The sequence below is a fragment of the Amphiprion ocellaris genome, chromosome 5, assembly GCF_022539595.1.
Source record: "Amphiprion ocellaris isolate individual 3 ecotype Okinawa chromosome 5, ASM2253959v1, whole genome shotgun sequence".
Taxonomy (NCBI): Eukaryota; Metazoa; Chordata; class Actinopteri; family Pomacentridae; genus Amphiprion; species Amphiprion ocellaris.
Genome location: NC_072770.1, coordinates 20904003 through 20924744, shown reverse-complemented (window position 1 = coordinate 20924744; position 20742 = coordinate 20904003). Strand labels below are relative to the sequence as shown.

Here is a 20742-nt window from a genome sequence, read left to right as displayed (position 1 = left end):
TCTCCAACTGCTGCATGTTCTGATAGAAGTTGTCCTCCAGCTAATGGTAGATATTCCAGAGAACAGAGCTTCGTCAGCTGCACCCCAAGATACTAAGTTTAGTATCTGTCCACAAGACAAGACACTCACCGAGGAGGCATCTAAATGATTAAGACAATCGCCACAACGGTGCAGCTCAGTTCAATAGATGCTGTTTAAGCTTTTGCGTGAATACATCAACAACTCAAAATTAAATACAAATAAAACTACTTTTAATATTTGTAACTCTCTGTGCAAGGACACCAAACCTAGATTAGAAAATTCTGGGCTATTCAATTTAACTTCTACAACAAACAGTGTCAAACTTCTGCTACTGAATGTAAATTTAATAGCTTTAGAGCATTTCTTTTTTTGTCAGTGGATTGGAAATGGGTGTACCAACAACAGGTTTGGTTTGTTAAACTTAAATCTGCAGTTAAAACAAACTCTCGCAAACAATCACTGAGCTATGGAAGACAGTGGTGCTGATTTTTGTAGTTTGTATATCTCAGTCAAAAAGACTACATCCAGGCCTGTACTACAACATAACAGATTTGCACTTTCTGCACATTTTATAGAATGTATATTACACCAGCAAGCACATTGTATGTGCCATTTGCTCCACATTTTTGTTACTCAATAATCCCCTTTGGTCTATGTAAATTTACAAAAGACCCTTAAAACAGAGATATGTATGAAAAATATACATCGGAGTTCATCCTTTAGATAAAAAAACATGTTGCAGCCTTACCAGGTACACATTATCTTTATCCTGGAAGGCATACAGAAGCTGTGGGATCCAAGGACTGCTGTTCAGAGACAAGATCTTCCGTTCCTCGTCATGAAAAATCACCTGAAGAAGAATTGAAAAGGCATGCAATCAGTATATGTACATGTAATGTAAGCAACACCAATGTTACAGAAACTGCTAGTCAGCAGCGTTTAAAACACAGAAAACTTACTGCCACGAGTAATTTAATGTGGCTTAAATGCTTTCTGACAATAACCTTAATAAAAATATCATAACCTTTTTATGATTATAATTTATGCTCTCCTTTTCTTGCTTCAGTTTGTGCTGTTATTGTATAAGTGAGATGTCATTTTAATTAAGAAAAATATTCACAGGTGGCACAAATAAAATATTTCTTGTTCGTTGAAATTGTTCACATGAGATCCCTTCTTGTCACAGCTCATGTACTATTCTGACTGAGATCTTGTCTATTAGTCATATGCGAAAGAACACAGCTGTGAAATAACATATCCAAATTTTATTTTTTGTTTTCAACCCTACAGCACACTCCAGTGGTCCTTTTTAACATTACAGTTTTGGAGTACCAAGTGGATTAATGCACGCTTAAAATTTTTGCAAGAATCCCGACTACATAAAATAAAAACACTCTCGGTCTAACATATATACAGATTGGAAAATAATTTTAGTGCAGCAGCCTTGTACATACTTCTCATTCTCTCTAAATGTCCATTTTCTGCTAATATGAAACATGTCTAAAGTCATTACTGAACATTCATAATCCCATAACTGCACCTTGGCTTTCATTCTTGATACTCCCTGAAATGTGAAATGCTCAGACAAGATGGGCTGTTTTCATAGCAGACATTTTGATTTGTCATAGCAGGAAAAACGCAAGTGTTACTAATAACATTTACAATGACTATGTGTCCCAGTAAGCCATGACAATGTGCCAGTGAGTCAGCATGCACTTGAACCCTCAAAGTGGAGCTTAGTGGAAACCCAGCCATCACTGATTTTAATATTTCCACCTGTGCTTTTCCTGCTGTGACATACTAAATGCCTAGTTTGTGGTAAAGCCAAGTCATCAAATGAAAAAAATAAATAGAAACTATTCTGTTACAGTATTGAACTTGAACAAGTTGTATAAAGCTTACATTTTCTTGAGTGCGTAAAACTGTCTTGCTCATGACTTTAAGTGCACAAACGTCTCCGGTAGACTTCTCTCGGACAACTTGAACTTCGGCAAAGCGGCCACGACCCACCACTGCTCGAAGCTCAAAGTCATGAGGCGCAGGCTGAAGTGCCCGCAGTTCTGAGACCACTTCAGAAACTGTATCACAGACACACACAACTAGGTATTCAAACGAAACCACTATCAAGATGTAAACCTCTTAACATACCACCAACACAACATCTTATTCTATTAGAAGTACGCAGTTTTATGGACATACTAATGGTATATGTGTTAAATAAAGTGAATGAATGAACAGAACATGGCATCAGTCCATTATTTTGTTTATGGTCAATATTTGCTAATTGTGTAATTCTAGTGACTTCATTCACACTGATGCCAGTTGAGACTGCAAAAAATGAACTAGAAACAGAATAAAAGTACTATAGTCTTCATAAACAACTCAGTTATTATAAAAAGGCTTGTCTTAAAAGCTAAACTAATTACATCAACTGATACTATCAGGGTGTATTAGAACAGATTGGACTTATCAGATAAACACAGAACTCTTACACGTGTGTAAAATATATTCTTACATTTACTGACAAAGTTAGCCACATGACGTATCTTCATGAGGTCTGGGGACGTGCACTCTTGGTAGAGCAGCAGCAGAGCCTCCACAAACTCCTCCCGGCCTAGAGAGCATCCTGCCTGCTGCCCACACAGACTGACTCGGCCCTGGGGACAGTACACAAACACAGGACAGGAAGGTAAGCTACTGACAGTTCCTGCTTCTGGTTAAAAACGGTCTGAAGTGTGTGCGAAAGTACACATGTTAAAAACGATCTGAAGTGTGTGCGAAAGTACACATGTGGGGTTATTAGTATGAGAACACTTAAGCTACATATTACTTTACCTGAAACACCTGGTTGAGTCGCGAGCTGCGGCTGGTGATGGGGTCAGCGGAGGACGACAGTGTTTTCAGGCTGCCCTGACTCGCGTATTTGAACTTCAACATGGCTTCTACACGGGAGATACTCTGAGAGAGCAACACACGGTGAGTCAAAACAAAAATGCAGCGCGTTAACGGGATACGGACAGCTACGGAACAAGGAACCGAACTGTCAACAGTACGTCCCGTTAGCTTGCTTAGCTAACGCTGGCTAACGTTCGTTTTCTCACTTCGCTAACAAACAGGAACGTTAAACGCAACACACACAAGTGTCCTTCATTCATATCTATAAAAGCAGAACGATGTGGTATAGGATTACTCACCAGACTGCCATGCAGGTAGTTCTAATAATTATTTTAGTTCACACAAACACTAATGAACTGAAAGGCACACTGTTTTCCTCTCGGTCTCCGTTGGTTCCGGTCAACTTTCAAATTTTGCGCGTTCCCCGCCCACCTCACAAGCCTAATGATGAATACGGTGTCTGATTGGCTGATCGCGTCTCTATAGGCGGGAATAGCTGTAGTTTGGACCAATGACTGACAATGGACCACAAGGAACACTTCTTCTGAAAGGCATGTATATAACAAGTCAATGTTTGTTTACGTCGAGAACAAAAAGCAGAACATTTTCTCAATATACTAATGCGTTGTTATTAAAATCAGAAAGCAAAAACAAAGTTTTAAGTAGATTTTTTACTTGACGGGCAGTTCATGCTGACCAAAAACGGCAAAATATCTATTTCACCAGCTTTCTGTTGAAATCAAACAGTTTTATTTGTTGGGACACATTGATAAATTTAAAAGGACTAATATGGTGCCTGCTCAGAAAACTATAAAGCAGTAGGGACCAGATTTAGCTGACTTTTAGCGTGTTTATATATGTTGCATTTTATAAAACAAGCACAGTTGACCAAAGTGCTGGGAATTATATATAGCAGTCAGCAATGAAAATATGTATTTGTAAAACAAAAATAAGCAAATAAAAAAAAACTACAACAAAGAAAAGCTAAACAGGTAAACAACTTGTAATATTAAATTCTAAAATCAATACAGAATATCGCTAGCCTAATGGTGGACAGTTAAAAGGGGTTGTTCTGAGGATCTAAGAGGCCTGGAGATAAAGTAGAGGCAAAAAAAAAACAAGTACTAAGTCATTCATGACTTTATAAATAAATAAAATAACCTTAAAATAAATTCTGTTTATAACTGACAGGTAGTCAGTACAGGAGTGCTAAAAACAGGTGTACTACTTTCCATTTTTGGTACCAGTTAGGAGTCCTGCAGCAGCATTCTGCACCAGCTGCAGATGAGACAGAAAGGTCTGACCGATACCTAGGTACAGTGACTTTGAGTGATTTAGCCTTAAGGAGATGAATCCAGTGGTCACGGTCTTCTGAAAATTTAGGCAGTGGATGGATTTCACTGTGGTAATGTTCTTCATTTGAAACTAACACCATTTTAGTTCTTAATATTGGTCAAGCCCCAGGAAACACTTATCCTGTATTTTCCATTTATTAAAAACTCTGTCTGTAACCCAGTCTGTTTCTCACAAATTTGTTTCCAAGCTCAAGCCAAGATAATCCCAATCCTGATATCAATAAATGTATTTTCCCATACAAATACATCAAAAAACTTTTTTCCTCCCAAAAATAAGTGCCTCTTAAACCGACCTCAATTACTGCAATTGTTTTGCTACTGTTTTCCAGTTTAAATGATCTTTTCTCCTCATATTTGCTTGCTTAAACAATATCACAGGCTATTGTAATACTCTAATTACCACGTTTCCTTGTAATGATTTGTACATGATAAAAAGAAAACCAAAATCAGGGCCAAAACCTTTATTTCCAACAGAGATACATGTTTCATTATTGTCAGTTCTTGTTTTCCAAAGTTGCAGGTTAAGATTGCCTAAACTAATAAGGAGCATGGAGGAGAGACTGGGGCCTGGCCAGCTGCCTTCAGCGTTCCCCAGTGACTGTGGGAGGTGCTAGTGGTTTGGCGTTAAGGTTGGGGTTGAGCTTGGGATTTGGGGTTGGGAGCAGGGTTGGGATTGGGTTTGGGATTGGGTGGTGCAGGGACAGGAGCGGGGGTCGGGGCTGGGGCAGGGGTTGGGGCAGGGGTGGGGGCAGGTGCAGGGGTGGGGGCAGGTGCAGGGGCAATATAGCACCCTCTCTTATGCCACTGCATGTCCCGCACACGTCGGACGGACTGGATCTGAGGTGCAGTGGCTCCCCAATCGTTCCAGTGCTTGAAGTCTCCATGCTCAAACACATACTGGCGCCCTCTGTAGCCTGGATACATGTATCCCACCCACCTTCAGAGGAGACATTTTTTGATTTTGACCGAGTGGATGCCATGTTCACATTTACTGTAACATTTATGACCGAGAGGGTTTCATCTTACGTTCCACTGACAGCCTTAGCACTGGCCACACGGTCCTGGAAACCATGAGCCCACAGACTGGGGACATCATCATCAACAATCTCCATCTTTCTGCCTTCAAAGCCTGCATTCTCAAACAGGAACAGCTTGTGATCCGCACTATCCTGGGTGGAGAAACAGCTTGTTTACATATGATCAGCAGAAATCTGCAATATTATCCTGATTGTTTGCATAGATGCCTTTGCAAAACTGCCAATCTACAGTCAGTGTCGTGGCAGGTACTGACCACTTTCAGAGGCCTGAAGGAGCTCAGATTGTAGTTAGTCTGCCAGTTGGTCCAGGTGCTCCAGCGAGGATACTCTCCTTTCTCAAGCACGTACTGCTCTCCTGCAAAACCTGGAAGCTCAAACCCCACCCATCTGACGATATGGAGAAATTGCGATACACACATTCAAGCTAAGCAATTAAACAACTAGAAAACATGATTCAGACAGAGTAAGAACTGATTTGATGAGGGGTAACTGAGTCACTCACGGTCCCGACTCCACAATGACTGAGCCAACTCTTTGTGCCTTCTCAAACACATCTTTACATTCTCCAGACCACTCCATCTTTTTGCCACGAAAGTTCTCATATTCAAATACTGTCAGCTAGAAGACAGGAACAGGTGGAGAGTTGAACAATACAGTCTAAATCTCATGGTGTCTCTGAGATCTTTTCAGTTAAACTCAAACATTTATCTGTTGGTATGATGCGCAAAGTTTCTAAAAAGCTAATTTTGTTAATTCTGGTACCTTATATGTGGCTCCAGCCCCTCCTTGTCCCTTCTCTGCAGGCAGCTGGTCAGGGGTTCCCTGCTGTTCTGTCATTTTTATCTCTACAATGCACAGCAATTGAACTGTTTAGTGTTACATCTACGACACATATTTGTAAGCTGTACAACTTTTTTTAAGCTAAAGCAAAAAATATTTCAGAAATAGGTTTTTAACAGTTATACATGAAGGAAATTTACCTCTTTGCAATGCTACAAGCCTATGTGTTGTCAGAACTGCTTGGTTATAATTTTGTTCTCCACAAATCAAGAAGACATTTGCACACTTGCTTCTTTCACTCATATCCTAGTTGTGTAAGCTGTATTTGTAGGAATAACACATCAACAGTTCATTCACAAAACACTGTTTAAGAAGCAAACATTTGGATGCAGAAAACAGAGATAACAGGGACAGAACAGAAGAGAAAGGCCTATCTGAGAGGAGGATGATTTCATTATTATAATTTTTTACCTGGATGGCTTGTGCTTCACCGCACCCCGTACAAGCCAAGCTCTCCGTCTTCCCTCTTTCTTTTCTTTCTTTTTCCTGTCTGTCTCAGTGTGAGGGTGTGTGCGGTTGTGGAGGCCTGGCGAGCGGTTGGTGGATGCCAGTGGGGGTATTTATGGTTTATTTCTGGCCACAGCAGCAAAAAGCCTGTTGATGCAGCAAGTCTGTCGCACCCATTGTGTCCATCACACTGCGTCTCAATAGGCTTGCCCTCTGTCCCTGGCACACTGGCAAACGCTGCCTAGCTCTGCCCATGCTGCCATCCTGACCATTATCCTATAGTGGGCACACGCACTGACTGCCAGCCAAGAGAATGAACAGCGATCAGTCTCACTCAGCACTATTGGCCCCACCCAGTTATCTTGCTCTCCACTCTCTAGTCTTCTACCTGTTTCTTTACCTTTCTATTTATCTACCATCCAAAAATTTGCATCCAACTTTCTGCTTTCTTGTGTACCAATTAAAAAAATATATAATTCAGTACATTAATTACATTTAAGTTGACCAAAAAGTATGGCGGAGGCAGAAAAGATTGTAAAAACATAAATGTTAAAAAAATTCTCCATGCTCCTGTCAGGGCCCCCTCCTCCGCCCCCACCTGACCTCCTTTCCCTCTCTTCCTCTCCTCCTTCCCTCTCTCCCTCTCCTCCTTCTCTCTCTCTCCCTCTCCTCCTTCCCTCTCTCCCTCTCCTCCTTCTCTCTCTCTCCCTCTCCTCCTTCCCTCTCTCCCTCTCCTCCTTCTCTCTCTTTCCCTCTCCTCCTCTCCCTCTCTCCCTCTCCTCCTTCTCTCTCCCTCTCTCTCGCAGGGTGGAGCTGCCCTTCACAGCTGCCGTTCATTCATAATCATTGTCATCCACAGAACTCCGGGCAGCTGCAGTGAGGCACACCTGATTATCACCTCCACAATAAAAGCCGATCACACAGTCCACTCCCTGCCAGATCGGAAACTCTGCTGACGCAGTTCGTTCGCTCTTGCCTTTTTTGCACATCTTGTTACTAGTAATACTTCGTGAACTAATCCTGTTTCTCCTATCCAGATCGCCAACCCGGCTGCCCGGTTTTCCCAGTCCTGCTGCACCACCTGCATCTTCCGGATCCCCTGCCTGCTCTGACCGTCCTCCCCCCTCCTGGAGCTGGATTCTCCTGCTCCCTCTCCGCCGCCTGCCCACACCGCTCCGGACGTCGCCCAGGACCGCTGGCTCCCAGTACCGTCACTCCCTGTTGTGTTAGTTACGTTAGCTCACTCTGCACTTATTAGTTCTCTACCTCACTCCTTCAGTACAATAAATCCACCTTTTACTTCAGCCCCGCTTCCACGCTTGTGTGCTCTCAGCTCGGGTTCACCCCTCACGCCGTGACAGCTCCACTATCAAAAACAAACACGCAACTTCATTTCATAGAAAAAAGTTTTAATAAAATTCCCTCAATTTCCTCTTAATATACAGTATGTTGATCATAAATGATTACAGAATTCATGACAGTCATTTGTGCACATTAAAAAGGCACATAAAAGAATCTCGAACAGATTACTGCATTTTTCTAGAATTAAAAATGTACAAACCAAACATCTGGGTTCTGTTTTTACACCCCAAATATCTTATCTCATCTTGCTTTTGATTTTCTGACCAGCTACTGAGTGTATTAGTAATATCAGGTAGTACTTATTTAAGTCCTGAGGAAACTTTTTTTTAAAAATAAACTAGACAAAAAAAATCATCTCTGGACATATGGGATTATTCTATTGCTTGGATGTATTGTATGGACAGTAATTTGTTATAATTTCTCTTAAAGTGCTTGAAGATTTACTTGAGACGACTTGTGATTGGTTATAATGTGTAAAAGAAATTTGTAAAATTTAAACTAAACACACACTGTTATATTCAGTATTTATGTACATATCTTTATACTTTTACATGTCTTTCTATATTTATGTGGACAGATTTAAGTTTAAAACCACTGTGGGGATTTTGGTTGTCTATTCAGGGTTCTTAGAGGGTTATCTTATGGTCTAGGGTTTTAGCAGATGTAAATCAGGGGTTAAATATTAAGTTGTGATGTGTGAGGATTAGAATAAGGAGCAAAGGAATGTTTTATGTTAACGAGTGTCCTCACAAGTATATAAAGGCATGTGTATGAATGTAGATTCCCTGCTGAAGGCTTCCTGTCATCAGTCCTTGTCAGTGTGTGACAGATACATTGAAACAATAAGACAGTCCATGGCTTTGCTCTGAAGTCCACTGGCATCCCACTGAGCCTCAATACAACAGTTGAAAAAACATGCCCTTGGCATTGACACATCATAGCCTGGGCACACAGCCTTGGCACTATATTTCATTTACAAGCTGTAAAAAGTTCTTGATTGCCTCTGTGTTCAGCAGAAGCCTAAATTCTCAATAAAGGTCCAAAATAAGGCACTCGAAGTGCAGAATGCAGCAATCATGTCAAGGTGTCTGTCAGCAGCAGGAGTAGCAGCACAAGTGGACTGATTCTGGCTGAACAGCAGCAGCAGTGTCTCCTGAAGGCAACAAAACATGAGTTCAAATGTAAGTTTCAACCGACATCTCATTCCTATCATATATTTAGCTTTTATAGTATAATATTTCTTGGATATGTTTATAAGTACTCTGCACTACTTTGAGTGCATTCCTTTTTAGCATGTGCCTAAAATTTTAAGAGCAAAGTATGGCTGGGAACTGCACTTTCACAGGCGAGTAAAAGTGCACCAAGCAGAGTAAAGTGCATTCTGGTACGCTGAAGATGTTTTTACCCACTGTGCAACTTTGGTGATGGTAGGAGAAAATGTCGCAGGGATAATGGCCAGCTTCCTGTTTTTGTCTTTGCTGTCGGTGCAGTAGCTGGCTGAAATTAAATAATCTGAATGTTCCTGACTGTAATGCCAGAAATTTTTCACCACTCATTTATGACTCACATGAAAATGTGTCCTTTTAAAAATGCCTCCACTTCTACAATATTACAGTAATGCACTGTAGAAGCCAAATGTCAAATCTTTCATGCTTAATGTTCACCTACTGCTCATTCTGTTCAGTCTGTTAATACTCTACACAATTTGGGGTTTTAAAATATAATATCGGCACAAAAAGAACATTGACAAGCTAAAAGTTTACAGTGTTATTTTAAAAAGTTACATAAAAACAAATATGGCACATTTTACATTACTCATTTTTGCTATATGAAAAACATTGTATTTTATGTCTGTATCTACCAGTGGGCCATCACCAAAAGAGCTGGCGTAATAAAATGGTAATTTTACTACAAGAGAGACCTAATATTCTCTGCAATTAGGTGGACAAATTATGTGCATATATTGGCACCGACAACCAGCCAAAATGAGTTGGAAAATATCAGCATATCAGATGTTGGCAAAAATCTAATTGCATGCATCCCTACCAAAAATGTATTAAAAGCAAAAATCTGTTCAAATAGAAGTCATCCAAAAGATGCTTTTTTGCATAAAATGGCCATATGGTTGATTTAAATGAGAAAAGACTTAAAATGTGTGTTTGACAAAATCTGAATGAATTGACAAAAAGGCCAAAAAAGAAAGAAAATGCATTAAAAAAAATTATGTTATTAATATGCAAATAATGTGAATGGAGTGATGTTATTACACTGATTATTCGATGTGAAAACAGTATGATATAGAAAAACCCACAAGTGTTTGACTTCCTGTTGACGCTTATTAGTAGGATTCTGACAGAACTGTCCATTATTTCAGCCTAAAAAATCGGTCTAGCAAGATGCTTTAATATAACATTTACTAATAATATGAGTGTCTCTGCTTTTTAAATAATATGAAATTACTCACCTGACTAAGAATCACCACCATGCTGACTCATACGCTTCTTAGACTTCAACTCTTTCAGCCAAGCGGGCGACGAGACGGCACTAAATGACGCACAGAGTCAATACGTCAATAACGTTGGTGTGGTCTCAGCATTTATACCATTTTGTTAATATTTGCGGGCAGTCTCTGCTCTTACCCTCCGTCCTTGCCGCCTATGGGTGGCAGCACCCGTGCAGCCCCTGCGAGATGTGCAGCAGAGCGAGGAGAGCGCGAGAGCTGTGAGGGAGATGGTGCTGCTTCCTCATTTAGAATTTCTTTCTCCTCTCTGGCCTTTTCTTCATGTGGTAAAGTTGCTCCTTCACTAGTTTTTCTCTTACGCCAAGCCTTAAATAGAAAGCATGTACATTTCACTTGCTGACACTCATTTGCATTATATTTCCCACAATAAAGTTATGCAGGCTGAGCGCTGAGAGCTTACAAGTAGACCTGGAGGGCTCAAACCAGGGAACACGGGGACTCTGTGGGAAGCGGGAGGAAGAGAACTGCCGGTCTTTGGTGGAGGCTGATCCTCCTCAGAATCAGACTCCCTTTCTTTCAAAGTTGCCTCCTTTGGGTCTAAAAACACAGAATTGGCAGATCAGTCAAAACAGGCAATAAATCAACATTGTCAGATGTTTTTTTAGGAGTGGATGCATGTGGTCAAGACATGGCTTTTTTTCATCGAACCGAAAAGAATCACTGAGTAGCAGCTCTTTATTTACACTACCGTTCAAAAGTTTGGGGTCACCCACGCAATTCCATGTTTTCCATGAAAACTCACACTTTTATTCATGTGCTAACATAATTGAACAAGGGTTTTCTAATCATTAATTAGCCTTTCAACACCATTAGCTGACACAATGTAGCATTAGAACACAGGAGTGATGGTTGCTGGAAATGTTCTTCTGTACCCCTATGGAGATATTCCATTAAAAATCAGCTGTTTCCAGCTAGAATAGTCATTTATCACATTAACAATGTCTAGACTGGATTTCTGATTAATTTAATGTTATCTTCATTGGAAAAAAAAGCTTTTCTTTCAAAAATATGGACATTTCTAGGCGAACCCCAAACTTTTGAACGGTAGATTAGAGAACACTACAAACAGTGTTATAACCTGTGGAGTCATGGGCCCTCCAGTCGAGTCCTTCCATCTGTGTCATCCCTGTGTGGACTGAGCGTGACGGACGCGATCGGATTCGCCTCTTACCCAGGTCTGCCCTGGATCTCTGTGCACTGGTGTCAAGGAGAGGAGTGGAGCTCTGTGCAGAGACACACAAACTGAATCTAGCAAGCAATAAATCAAATACACCGTATTTACCGGTGTGTGTTAACACAGTGTCACAATATTAAAATGCAGATACAAGAAAAGTGGTTTTCTCAGGCAAGTTTGCATTCGCAAGTAACAAGCACATAGTGACTGTCATTTTTTTATTAAGGAGGAAAGTTGAGAAACAAAAAGTCACCAACCTCAGGGAAAGGAGCCAACTCTGGCTCTTTGTGCAAATCAGTGGTATCAGCATCTTCAGGAACAAGCTCCGAACTGAATACAATGAAAGTTACTTAGAATCATATGTCACAGGTGGAGTTCAGTTCAGCTTTTAGTTCAGTTAATTCTTTTGTGTTGTGTTCTGTTAACCACAAGGGGGCACAGGGAGCTCAAGTTTTGCAAATACTTAGTGGCACATTTTACTGTGCAGCTGCACTTAGTTATACTGCTACAGGATTTATGTCTCTAAATTGCATGTTTTATTAAGTTGGATGATTTAGTTTGGCATCTGAACCACATATTTGGTCAACAAAAATTGAAATAAGAAAAAGAAATTTACTAGAGTTTTGCAAGCATGTGTTTTATTATCGGTTACACAGCATGCCTCACTGATAATACTAAGAAACCATGGCTAAATCTGGCCCGCCAACTCGCACCCCCAGGCTACTTACTTTAACACTTCAGTCTCAGATAGCTATAGGGCTTCTATTTTTCAGGTGTACACAGTTTTAATCAAATCACTTCAATGTGAAGCCACTCCTTGATCGGAATGGCAAGATGACACTTAAACCTGCCCAATCCCGTCTGCCACTATTACAGTAGATGAGGCAAATGTTAGAGTCACAGCAGGGTTTGTTCTGTAATGCAATCTCTTTCCTACCTGCCGGTTTCAGATGTTAGTTCACAGACTCCATCCTGCGGGTCTGGTTCACTGCTTATCAAAGCATCAGTGTCTTTGTTGTCATCAATTGTGGAGAAACTGTTAACCTGCACCTGTGAAGTGAACACAAAAATTCATTTAAACTAGAAAAGGAAAAACATGCAACAGAATGCAACAGAGTAAAATCAAATGAAGTTTTTTTTTTTTTTTTTATATTTTCAGACATATTTGCTAAATTCAACCCCAGTTTCAAAATCAAACCTATACTGTTTTGGATTAGGTGCTTTATCATGAAGGATATGTTTGTCTTTGCTTTGCAAATCAGCATATTAGAACTTCATATTGTGGAGTTGAGACAGGGAGAAAATGGACTGTGTGCTGAGCCAAGATCACTAACTACAGAGGGAGAGAGGACGAAGGACCAGCCAAGCATGCGTCTTTTAATGAGCCGGTCACAGAGACTGGGCTGTCCTCAATAAACACCAGGAACATGCGCATGCACGCACACACACCTATATGCCGACACACAGACACACCAAACACACTCTCGATGTCACGCCCACATGCTGGAATGCATGGGTGCACGCACACACACACACACGCACGCACGCACGCACGCACGCACGCACGCACACACACACACACACACACACACACACAGTGCAACTTCCTCACAAACATTCCTTTAAGCTCACTTCACATTTTATCAAGAGGCACATCCCAGTGTTGTGTTGCCTGATACTGTCACCTGGATACAACACAACACTCAAATAAACACTCGTGCCATTGTCTCATCTGCCATGAGCCCATTTATTACTCAAGACTCACAGAGCAGCTTCATTTGCACATTTCCTGTTATCTGGCAGCATCACAGCATGAATGAAAAGGCTTCTAGTGATTTTCATTAACCGCAGTCTGCGTTCAGATGTAGAGAAATAAACAAAGTCGGCTCTAATGGAGATAGTTGATACAATTCTACTGCCTTTTCTCCAGAATCTGTGCCACCTTTACCACAGAAGTAGCCAGTGATGCTCAAATAGTTTTTAATGTTTTTTCACCACATCATTAAAATCTAGTCCTATCCATTTTCTACTATTCGAAATAGCTACAATTTCTACACTTTTACAATTTCATTTAGCAGATGCTTTTATCAAAGTGACGTACATCTGAGAGTAGATACAACACAAGCAAGGATCTAGTCAGGAGAAAACAACCTGGGTAAGTGCCATAAAACAAGTTCAAGGACCGTGGCACCTTCTTGCAAATTCAAAAAGAAACTAAATTAATTTTCAAATTATTACCTGTTTGGCAAAGGTGCATTTTTGCAACAATTAATGATACAATAGGCGAGTGCATCTCAGTATGATTTGCATAGTAACATGAAGCAGATCTCAAGTCTGTGTTATAAAAACATAACTCTGCCACAAAAAAAATTGACAACTTCACTTAAGTACACTGGAAAGAAAATGTATTTGCTTTAAAGTAGTAAAAATATGTCTTTTTAATGCAGTAGAACAGGTTTTCAACATGTGAGGTATATTAGATGTTCGCCAGCTATTCACACATTCAGCAAACACTGAGCAAAATTAGCCACGCTTAAGAGTTGTGTTTGTCGCAATCTGACAAATATGTCCAATATTCATTTTCCTTTTATCCCTGTTTTGGTCTCTACCAACTCTTGACACAAATATGCCCATCAGCAGCAACATTTAAATCCTATGTGGTGTAGTGAATAGCACTGATAATCTTGTTACAGTGGCACCTGTTAAAGGATGGGATTTATTAGGCAGCAGGTGAACAGCCATTTCTTGAAGTAGATGTGTTGGAAGCATGTGAGTAACTTTGACAAGGGTAACATTTTGATTGCTACATGATCGGGCGAGAGGATCTCCAAAACAGCAGGTCTTGTAGGAGTCCCGTTATGCAGTGGATATCAAAAAAGAAAGGCTGCCATGTGTGGTCATATCCCACACAGGAGCTAGTGCAGCACACTGCTCAAAACCTTAATAGCATGACAGACACCCGGATCAGAACAAAAGAAATGGAGAAAGGTGGCCTGGTCTTATGAATCGCATGTTCTTTGACATCATGTGGACATGGAGCATGCATTATTTACCTGGAGAAGAGATGGCAGAGGGATGCACTATGGAAAGAAGGCAGGCCAACAAAGGTGGTGTGATGCTCTTGGATCCTGGCAGTTACGTGGATGCTAAGTTGATTTGTATCACCTAACTAAGCATTCTTGCAGACCACACATATTCCTTCATGGTAACCACATCCCTGCTGACAGAGGTCTTAGGATCATGTATTGTGCCACACAGCAAAAATTATTTAGGAATGAGCTGAAGAACAACACAAAGAGTTCAAGGTGCTGTCTAGGCCTCCAAAATTCCCAGCTTTCAATCCTATCAAGCATCTTTGAGATCTGCTGGATAACTCCATAGAGGCTCCACCTCGCAACTTCCAGGACTTAAAGAATCTGAAAATAACATCTTGGTGCTTGATACCACAGCACACCTTCAGAGGTCTTGTGGAGTTCAGGCCTCAATGAGTCAGAACTGTAGAGATGGCACTGCTTCTGACTTGGATTGGCTTAAATGTGGTGGTTGATAAATGTATCTGTGTATAGTGGCCAAGCAGGCTTTGTTTTTTTTTTAATCTAAAACGGCTGCCTGCTGCAGCTCAAAACAAAGATGATACAATGAGAATTTAACAAAACAGTGCTGTTGTGGGCATAAAAACAAAACAATGAGCTTAAACGTGCTAAATATTTTCTAAAGCTGAAGAGAACTATTTCCTCTATCCGTGTTTCCACTGTAGGAACCACAGTTTAAATAAAGCACCAGGGAGATTGTTTCAACCCCTCAAATGCTTGGGGGACAGTTCTTTATAAAACCAGAAGAAAATTCAAGATGGGACTTGCCAACTGGTCGAGTAAAACAGTGTTTCTCTCTGCATTTTACAACATTTTAAAAACAAGCCTGCTATGGCAAAAAAAATGTTTTAGTTGTTGTTCAATGAGCTACAATGCAAAAACAGCACTACCAGAACCAGTGTGAATAGGAGGCGCCGATCTATCTTGATATTTTGTTAATAATATGAGGATAACATTGTTTTGCACTGTCAAATGCAAAAACAATGTAGTAAAACAGTCATCCCTTTATGATCAGCTGACTAATTTCCATGATATTGACAGGACTTCAGACTGTGTTGGAAACACAAACAACAAATAGCTAAAGGAATCTTCAGTTCTGTTTCTAGACATTAGTCCCTGGAACTAAAGGTTGTGGATGCTTTTGATATAATCAAGGTTTTTGAGTAGCACTTTTTAACTTTTAGTGACTGTAAGTATAAAATACCTGTTAGTGCCGCTTTAATCAAAACCTGCACAAAGATTCATATAGACTGTGGAAACTCTATTGGAGCATGCATACTTGCAGATTGCTTATTCTACTGGTAATAAGCAAGCATTTAAGCCAAGAACTTTTATACCAGTCTCGACATACCTTCCATATAAGCTGAAAACTAGACTTCTGTGTGCCAAGACAGTATGTGCTTGTAAAGGTGGAGGATGTGCCGTACAAGTTAAGACAGAGTCTGCTTCATTACAGTTTACCTGCATCACATTTTTGTCAGTCAATGGAATGTGTTACAGAGCTTGTTTACAGTTAAGTGGAGAGGAAAACATCCTAAGGATGCCACAAGCACAACTAACCAAGACTATATGAGTCCCTGATGCAGGATAGCTGTCAACAAAGCATCAGCTGAATCAGCATGGATTATTACATTAAGAGTGAAAATAGCCTGCAGGTTCTTTCCTCCCTTTTGGCCTTTGAGTCTCCTGCACACCCACATGCATAGACACAGACAACACATTTACACTCACGTTCAAGCTGCAGCCACAATGCACATTTCAAAAATACAAAGACTATAATAGATTTTGTGTTGCTCAAATTTTTTTGGACAATTTTCTGTAAAATGAAAGATTATACTCTGACGTAATGGGCACTTACGTAATGAAATATCGTGGAAAAAATGCAAATGATGCGCATGAAGTGAGACGGCAAGTAGTTTGAACATAAAGTAGAAGCACATTTCGGGGGCAGAGACACAAACAGACACACAGAGCAGGTGTCGAACAAACCTAAGTGTTTTCCACTTTGTTATTGTCCTCTGTTTTATCTCTGACACACACCACAGACAGAGAGGGAAAGAGCATGCATGTACACTGATAAAACACTACATTCGGAGAATTTTATCAGATAACTCCGTCCTTCCTGAAACAAACTGCGGCTGTCAGCTGCACTCCCTGTTTAGATTTGCATGCTTATCTGCTAACACATGTGGAAGTGTTGGACTAGGAAATTAGATACATGGGATTCAAGGAGTTTTGCAGCAAACAAGTTAAAAATGCCTCAGTTGGGTGTTACTTTGAAGAGCCCAGGCCTCAAAAGCTGCTATGTTCATTCATCATTGTACCTCACATAAATGCAAACAGACTGTTAATGCAGTGCCTGTCTAATAATTAGATTTGACCCGAGTATGTGGAGTGTAGAACATTTCATAGTATTTAGTTGTCATATACTAATATCTGTTCTTACAGAGCAGGTTTCCGTGGTTCTCCTCTGCACAGTCTGCTGTCTCCTCACGGAGAAGCGACGCAAGGATCTCCTGCTACGTCTGGCGAAGCTACGAAGCGGCGACATGGCTCTCTGAAATCTTCCTCCTCCACTTTCTTCCTCTTCTTCTTCTTTATCATCCTCTTCCTCGTCTTGCTTCTCCTCCGAGGGGCCCCACACCAGCTCCAGAGCCCCATGCAAGGACCGTCGCATGCTGCCCACCCAACCTGCCACCTGCAGCTGGGCAGCCGACAGTTTCCCTCCCAAGTACTGCATGGTTGAAAAGCTCACACAGCTGGTCGTCCTGACGCTCGGGTCACCATGGGAACTGGGTCACTGGAGAAACTGAGGTTCAGCTTTGTTAGAGATGAAGGGATTTTGTGGGTGAGTCAGAAAGCTGGGTCTGTCATCTGCCGTTCAGTAGTCATTTTAGCCCAGCAGAAGTTACAGGCAGCACAGATGAAAGGTTTCTGATGTCATACAGAACAAGATATAGTCCATCTTTCATTTGGGCAAGATCCTTCTTCTTTTGACATATTTTTATGGTTCAGCTCACACAAACTTCCTGGAACAGTCAATTATTTGCTCTCAGTAAAGAAGCAAATAGTCCGGCCGGCCATGTGTTTGCACTGTGACAACACTATTCCACTGCAGCATTAACTATGATGGATGTGACATCCCAAACAGCAGCATCCCAAAGAAAGGTCTTATCATCACTGCATTATCTTTCATTTAAACGGGCAGAAGTCTGCATCAAAAACTCCTCTTCATTGCATCTTTGGAAGCAAGACAAGACTGAGGAAGTTTAAATTTGAAGATTTACCTCTTCATGCAGCCTCTTTCTCTCTCTGGCTAAAGCTTGTTCTGCCACAGTCAAGCTTGTTTGCTTGCTTGCTACGTCCCAGTTTACAAAAAGAGGGGAAAAAAAAACACAGCATGGGAAATATCTGCCACTCCAAACATCCAATGCCAAAGTACAAGAAGGTAGATCACCCCTTTATCTCCTGTCGACCTGAGTGATTTCAAAGCATGTCAAAACAAAGCGGAGGTCTGTGCTCGGATGTGGAAAATCCCGAGGGAAGGAAGGAAGGTGTGGAAGGCTGGGCCAAGGTGCTTTCTGGACCTCCCTCCACTGCTCTCTTCCCGTAGGTAAATGCAGCCGGTGAATGAACCAGGTCTTTGTGAGGCGAAAGAGGCAGGGGGAACAGAAAACAGGAAGGCTAGTGGATGGCTGAGAGAGCATTTGAGCAACTGGGATGACTGGTTTGAAAGAATGAACAGTAGACATGTGAACTTTCTTGTCTGTGGACTAGCCCATCCTCTTTTGTGTGCATGTGTGCTGGAAAGAGTGTGTGTTGGGGGGGGAGATGGGCTCATTCTCTGAAAACAGGCTGGACAGATTCAGAGAGAGAAAATGAGAACAGATAGGGGCACCATGTATGGTCATTCTGACATGCTGGAGATCCAAATGAGGCCATGCTGACTACATAACACCAAGAGGGTCTTCCTTACTAGAAGATCCATCCATCCGTCTGTCTGTCTTTAGGTCAGTAGCCTGAATGAGGGTGCACGGGTGGCTGCAGACCTTGTGTTTACTCAGTAAATATTTTCTTCCTTCTGTCCTGTCAAAATGAAAAGCTTCTCTCTGCCACTCTGTTGATTTTCTTCCAACATGAAAAGGAAACATTTACTTCATAAAACTATGCTGCTTAGTGTAAATGTGATCTTATCATGGGAGTGTACGGTGCTCTGCATGAGATAAACTTGATGGTTTCTGTGGTGCCGAATAAGGAAGTGTGATTTCTAGGAGCAGCAGCGCCACCCAGCGGAGAAGATGAGGATGTGCTCCCACAGACGAGACTAGCAAAGCAACAAAGCTGATAGTCTTTACAGCACACATGTAATTCTGTACAGGGCCTCCTCATAGTACATTTCTAGGTTTTGTGTGTTGTGGTTTGTTTGTTAAAGCACATATGCAGCAGACAGAGACATAATATCACTAAAAACAACCTTGCTGCGTGCCCAAACAAGTGGTTTATTTTATATTTTAGGCTGCAATCTTTGGCATGCTACCTATTACATACCTTAAGGCTAACACAGCTCAGGAGACTGAAAATTAAAAACAGCCAACTATTACACCCCGCCCAGCTGATTAACACAACACTGTGTATGTATTTGTGGATCCACCCAGATGTTAGTTCAGACATGGTTTGGTGACTGCCTCAGAACTTCAACAGGTCTCTGAATGCAAATTCTCTCAATCAGAAAATACACGTTAAGTTTCTTGTATTTTATTATATGAGATAATCTGCACTGCTTTGATAATTAATACTCAGAGTCTTCAACATTCAGTGGTTCTCCAGCTTCATGCTAAGCTACTGACATCCCAGCTTTACAGACCTAAAATAAACCAAATATTGATGGCAAATTACTTATGGATGGGTGAAAATAAAAACAGCCTAAAATGATTAGCCATTTGTTTTAAGTTATACAATGCATGTATATTGTTAAATCGTTAAAATAAACTATTATTTACCGTTTATTTCAAATAATCTCAATTTGGCACATTATTTTGAAATCAACTGAGACACTTATAATGGGTGAAAAAACAGACAAGGATTGTTTTGACAGAGATGCAGAAAGAAAATATTCTCTTGCTTTCATGCTGAAAGTTAGATTAGAAGATCAATACCACTGTCATGCCAAATATGAATCTTCTGTCATCTTCCAGCAGTCTCTGTCCAAACAAGATATAACCTGTTATTTGCTGAACTGTTATGGTGCTGGTTTGTGGTTCAGTTTGTTGTGAGCATAATCCAACTTGCCGATTTGTTGCTGATTCAGTAATCGTATCAAATTTCTTTTCATACTCTCTGCTAAACTGTAAATAAACATTTTAATGACAAAGCTGAACTATACCTCTGGAAAGCTGATAAATCAAAGTACTTCATAACACTTCATCATGTAAAAATTCTGTTTTACTATCACCCAGTCACAGTTATCGATGTGCAAAATTGTTTACAATGTACTAATAGTACAAGAGATGTTAAAAGAAAGAATATGACAAAATCTGTGATGGTCAAGTCTCATGGTATATCATCATATGACCCAGCCATAATACCAGAAACCTGTCTAAAAATGCCTGAGCCACAGACCTTGATTCCAACATTTTAGCAAAACCTCTTTCAAATCACAATCTTCTTTCACTGAAGCTCAAAGCTACACTGCCACATTCTCCAGATACATCACATTCACATGCTGCATTTAACAGTTCTGTTGACGGAGCCTTTGCAGGTGACTAATTTCTGTTCAAGTAGTTCACTACAGTGTTGGAAAATTCAAAGTTACTACACGACATTAAATCAAAAACGTATTAGGCAAAACTTGCTGATGTGGCTTTGCAATTGCACAACCAAAAACCCTAGTGAGGCAACATTTCAGTATGGAAAGTCTCACCATTAGCAGTTAGAGATGATGCATTCAAGGTGAAAATGTGAAATGATCCATCTCTCCTTTACATGTAATACCAAGTCT

General features: G+C 40.7%; 4 protein-coding genes across 11 annotated transcripts in view; 1 reads left to right on the top strand and 3 right to left on the bottom strand.

Moving 5' to 3' along the window:
• Nucleotides 1-3353, bottom strand: part of cita (citron rho-interacting serine/threonine kinase a) — a 38772-nt gene extending 35419 nt beyond the window's left edge. For 7 of the 8 annotated variants that reach the window (XM_023284334.3, XM_023284337.3, XM_023284336.3 and 4 more), the window contains exons 1-5: nt 3216-3352; nt 2857-2979; nt 2537-2678; nt 1924-2099; nt 770-871 (exon numbers count right to left, since the gene is read on the bottom strand). In XM_023284334.3, the coding sequence (XP_023140102.2) occupies nt 770-871; nt 1924-2099; nt 2537-2678; nt 2857-2958 (522 nt within the window). In that variant the 5' untranslated portion in view covers nt 2959-2979; nt 3216-3352. Of the gene's footprint in view, nt 1-769; nt 872-1923; nt 2100-2536; nt 2679-2856; nt 2980-3215 lie in introns of all 8 variants that reach the window. The other variant, XM_023284341.3, reaches the window with a different exon arrangement.
• A 1364-nt stretch (nt 3354-4717) lies between these two features.
• On the bottom strand, nt 4718-7263 carry LOC111577863 (beta-crystallin B3-like). The gene is made up of 6 exons (XM_023284344.2): nt 6560-7263; nt 6071-6153; nt 5811-5926; nt 5563-5695; nt 5298-5440; nt 4718-5208 (listed from the first exon to the last, which is right to left on the bottom strand). Exons 2-6 carry the CDS (start codon nt 6143-6145, stop codon nt 4896-4898), a joined length of 780 nt encoding a protein of 259 aa, XP_023140112.2. The 5' UTR covers nt 6146-6153; nt 6560-7263; the 3' UTR covers nt 4718-4895.
• Nucleotides 7264-7987: 724 nt separating this feature from the next.
• LOC111577862 (golgin subfamily A member 6-like protein 24) overlaps nt 7988-20742 on the bottom strand; it is a 20763-nt gene continuing 8008 nt past the window's right edge. Inside the window, exons 4-10 of the mRNA XM_023284343.3 lie at nt 12590-12702; nt 11910-11982; nt 11557-11701; nt 10879-11015; nt 10597-10784; nt 10422-10501; nt 7988-9110 (exon numbers count right to left, since the gene is read on the bottom strand). Coding sequence (XP_023140111.2) covers nt 10426-10501; nt 10597-10784; nt 10879-11015; nt 11557-11701; nt 11910-11982; nt 12590-12702 — 732 coding nt within the window. The 3' untranslated portion in view covers nt 7988-9110; nt 10422-10425. The remainder of the gene's footprint in view (nt 9111-10421; nt 10502-10596; nt 10785-10878; nt 11016-11556; nt 11702-11909; nt 11983-12589; nt 12703-20742) is intronic.
• The window catches only part of LOC111577865 (protein unc-119 homolog B-like), an 18126-nt gene continuing 15889 nt past the window's right edge, over nt 18506-20742 (top strand). Inside the window, exon 1 of the mRNA XM_023284348.3 lies at nt 18506-18754. The gene's annotated coding sequence lies outside the window, so the exon portion shown is untranslated. The remainder of the gene's footprint in view (nt 18755-20742) is intronic.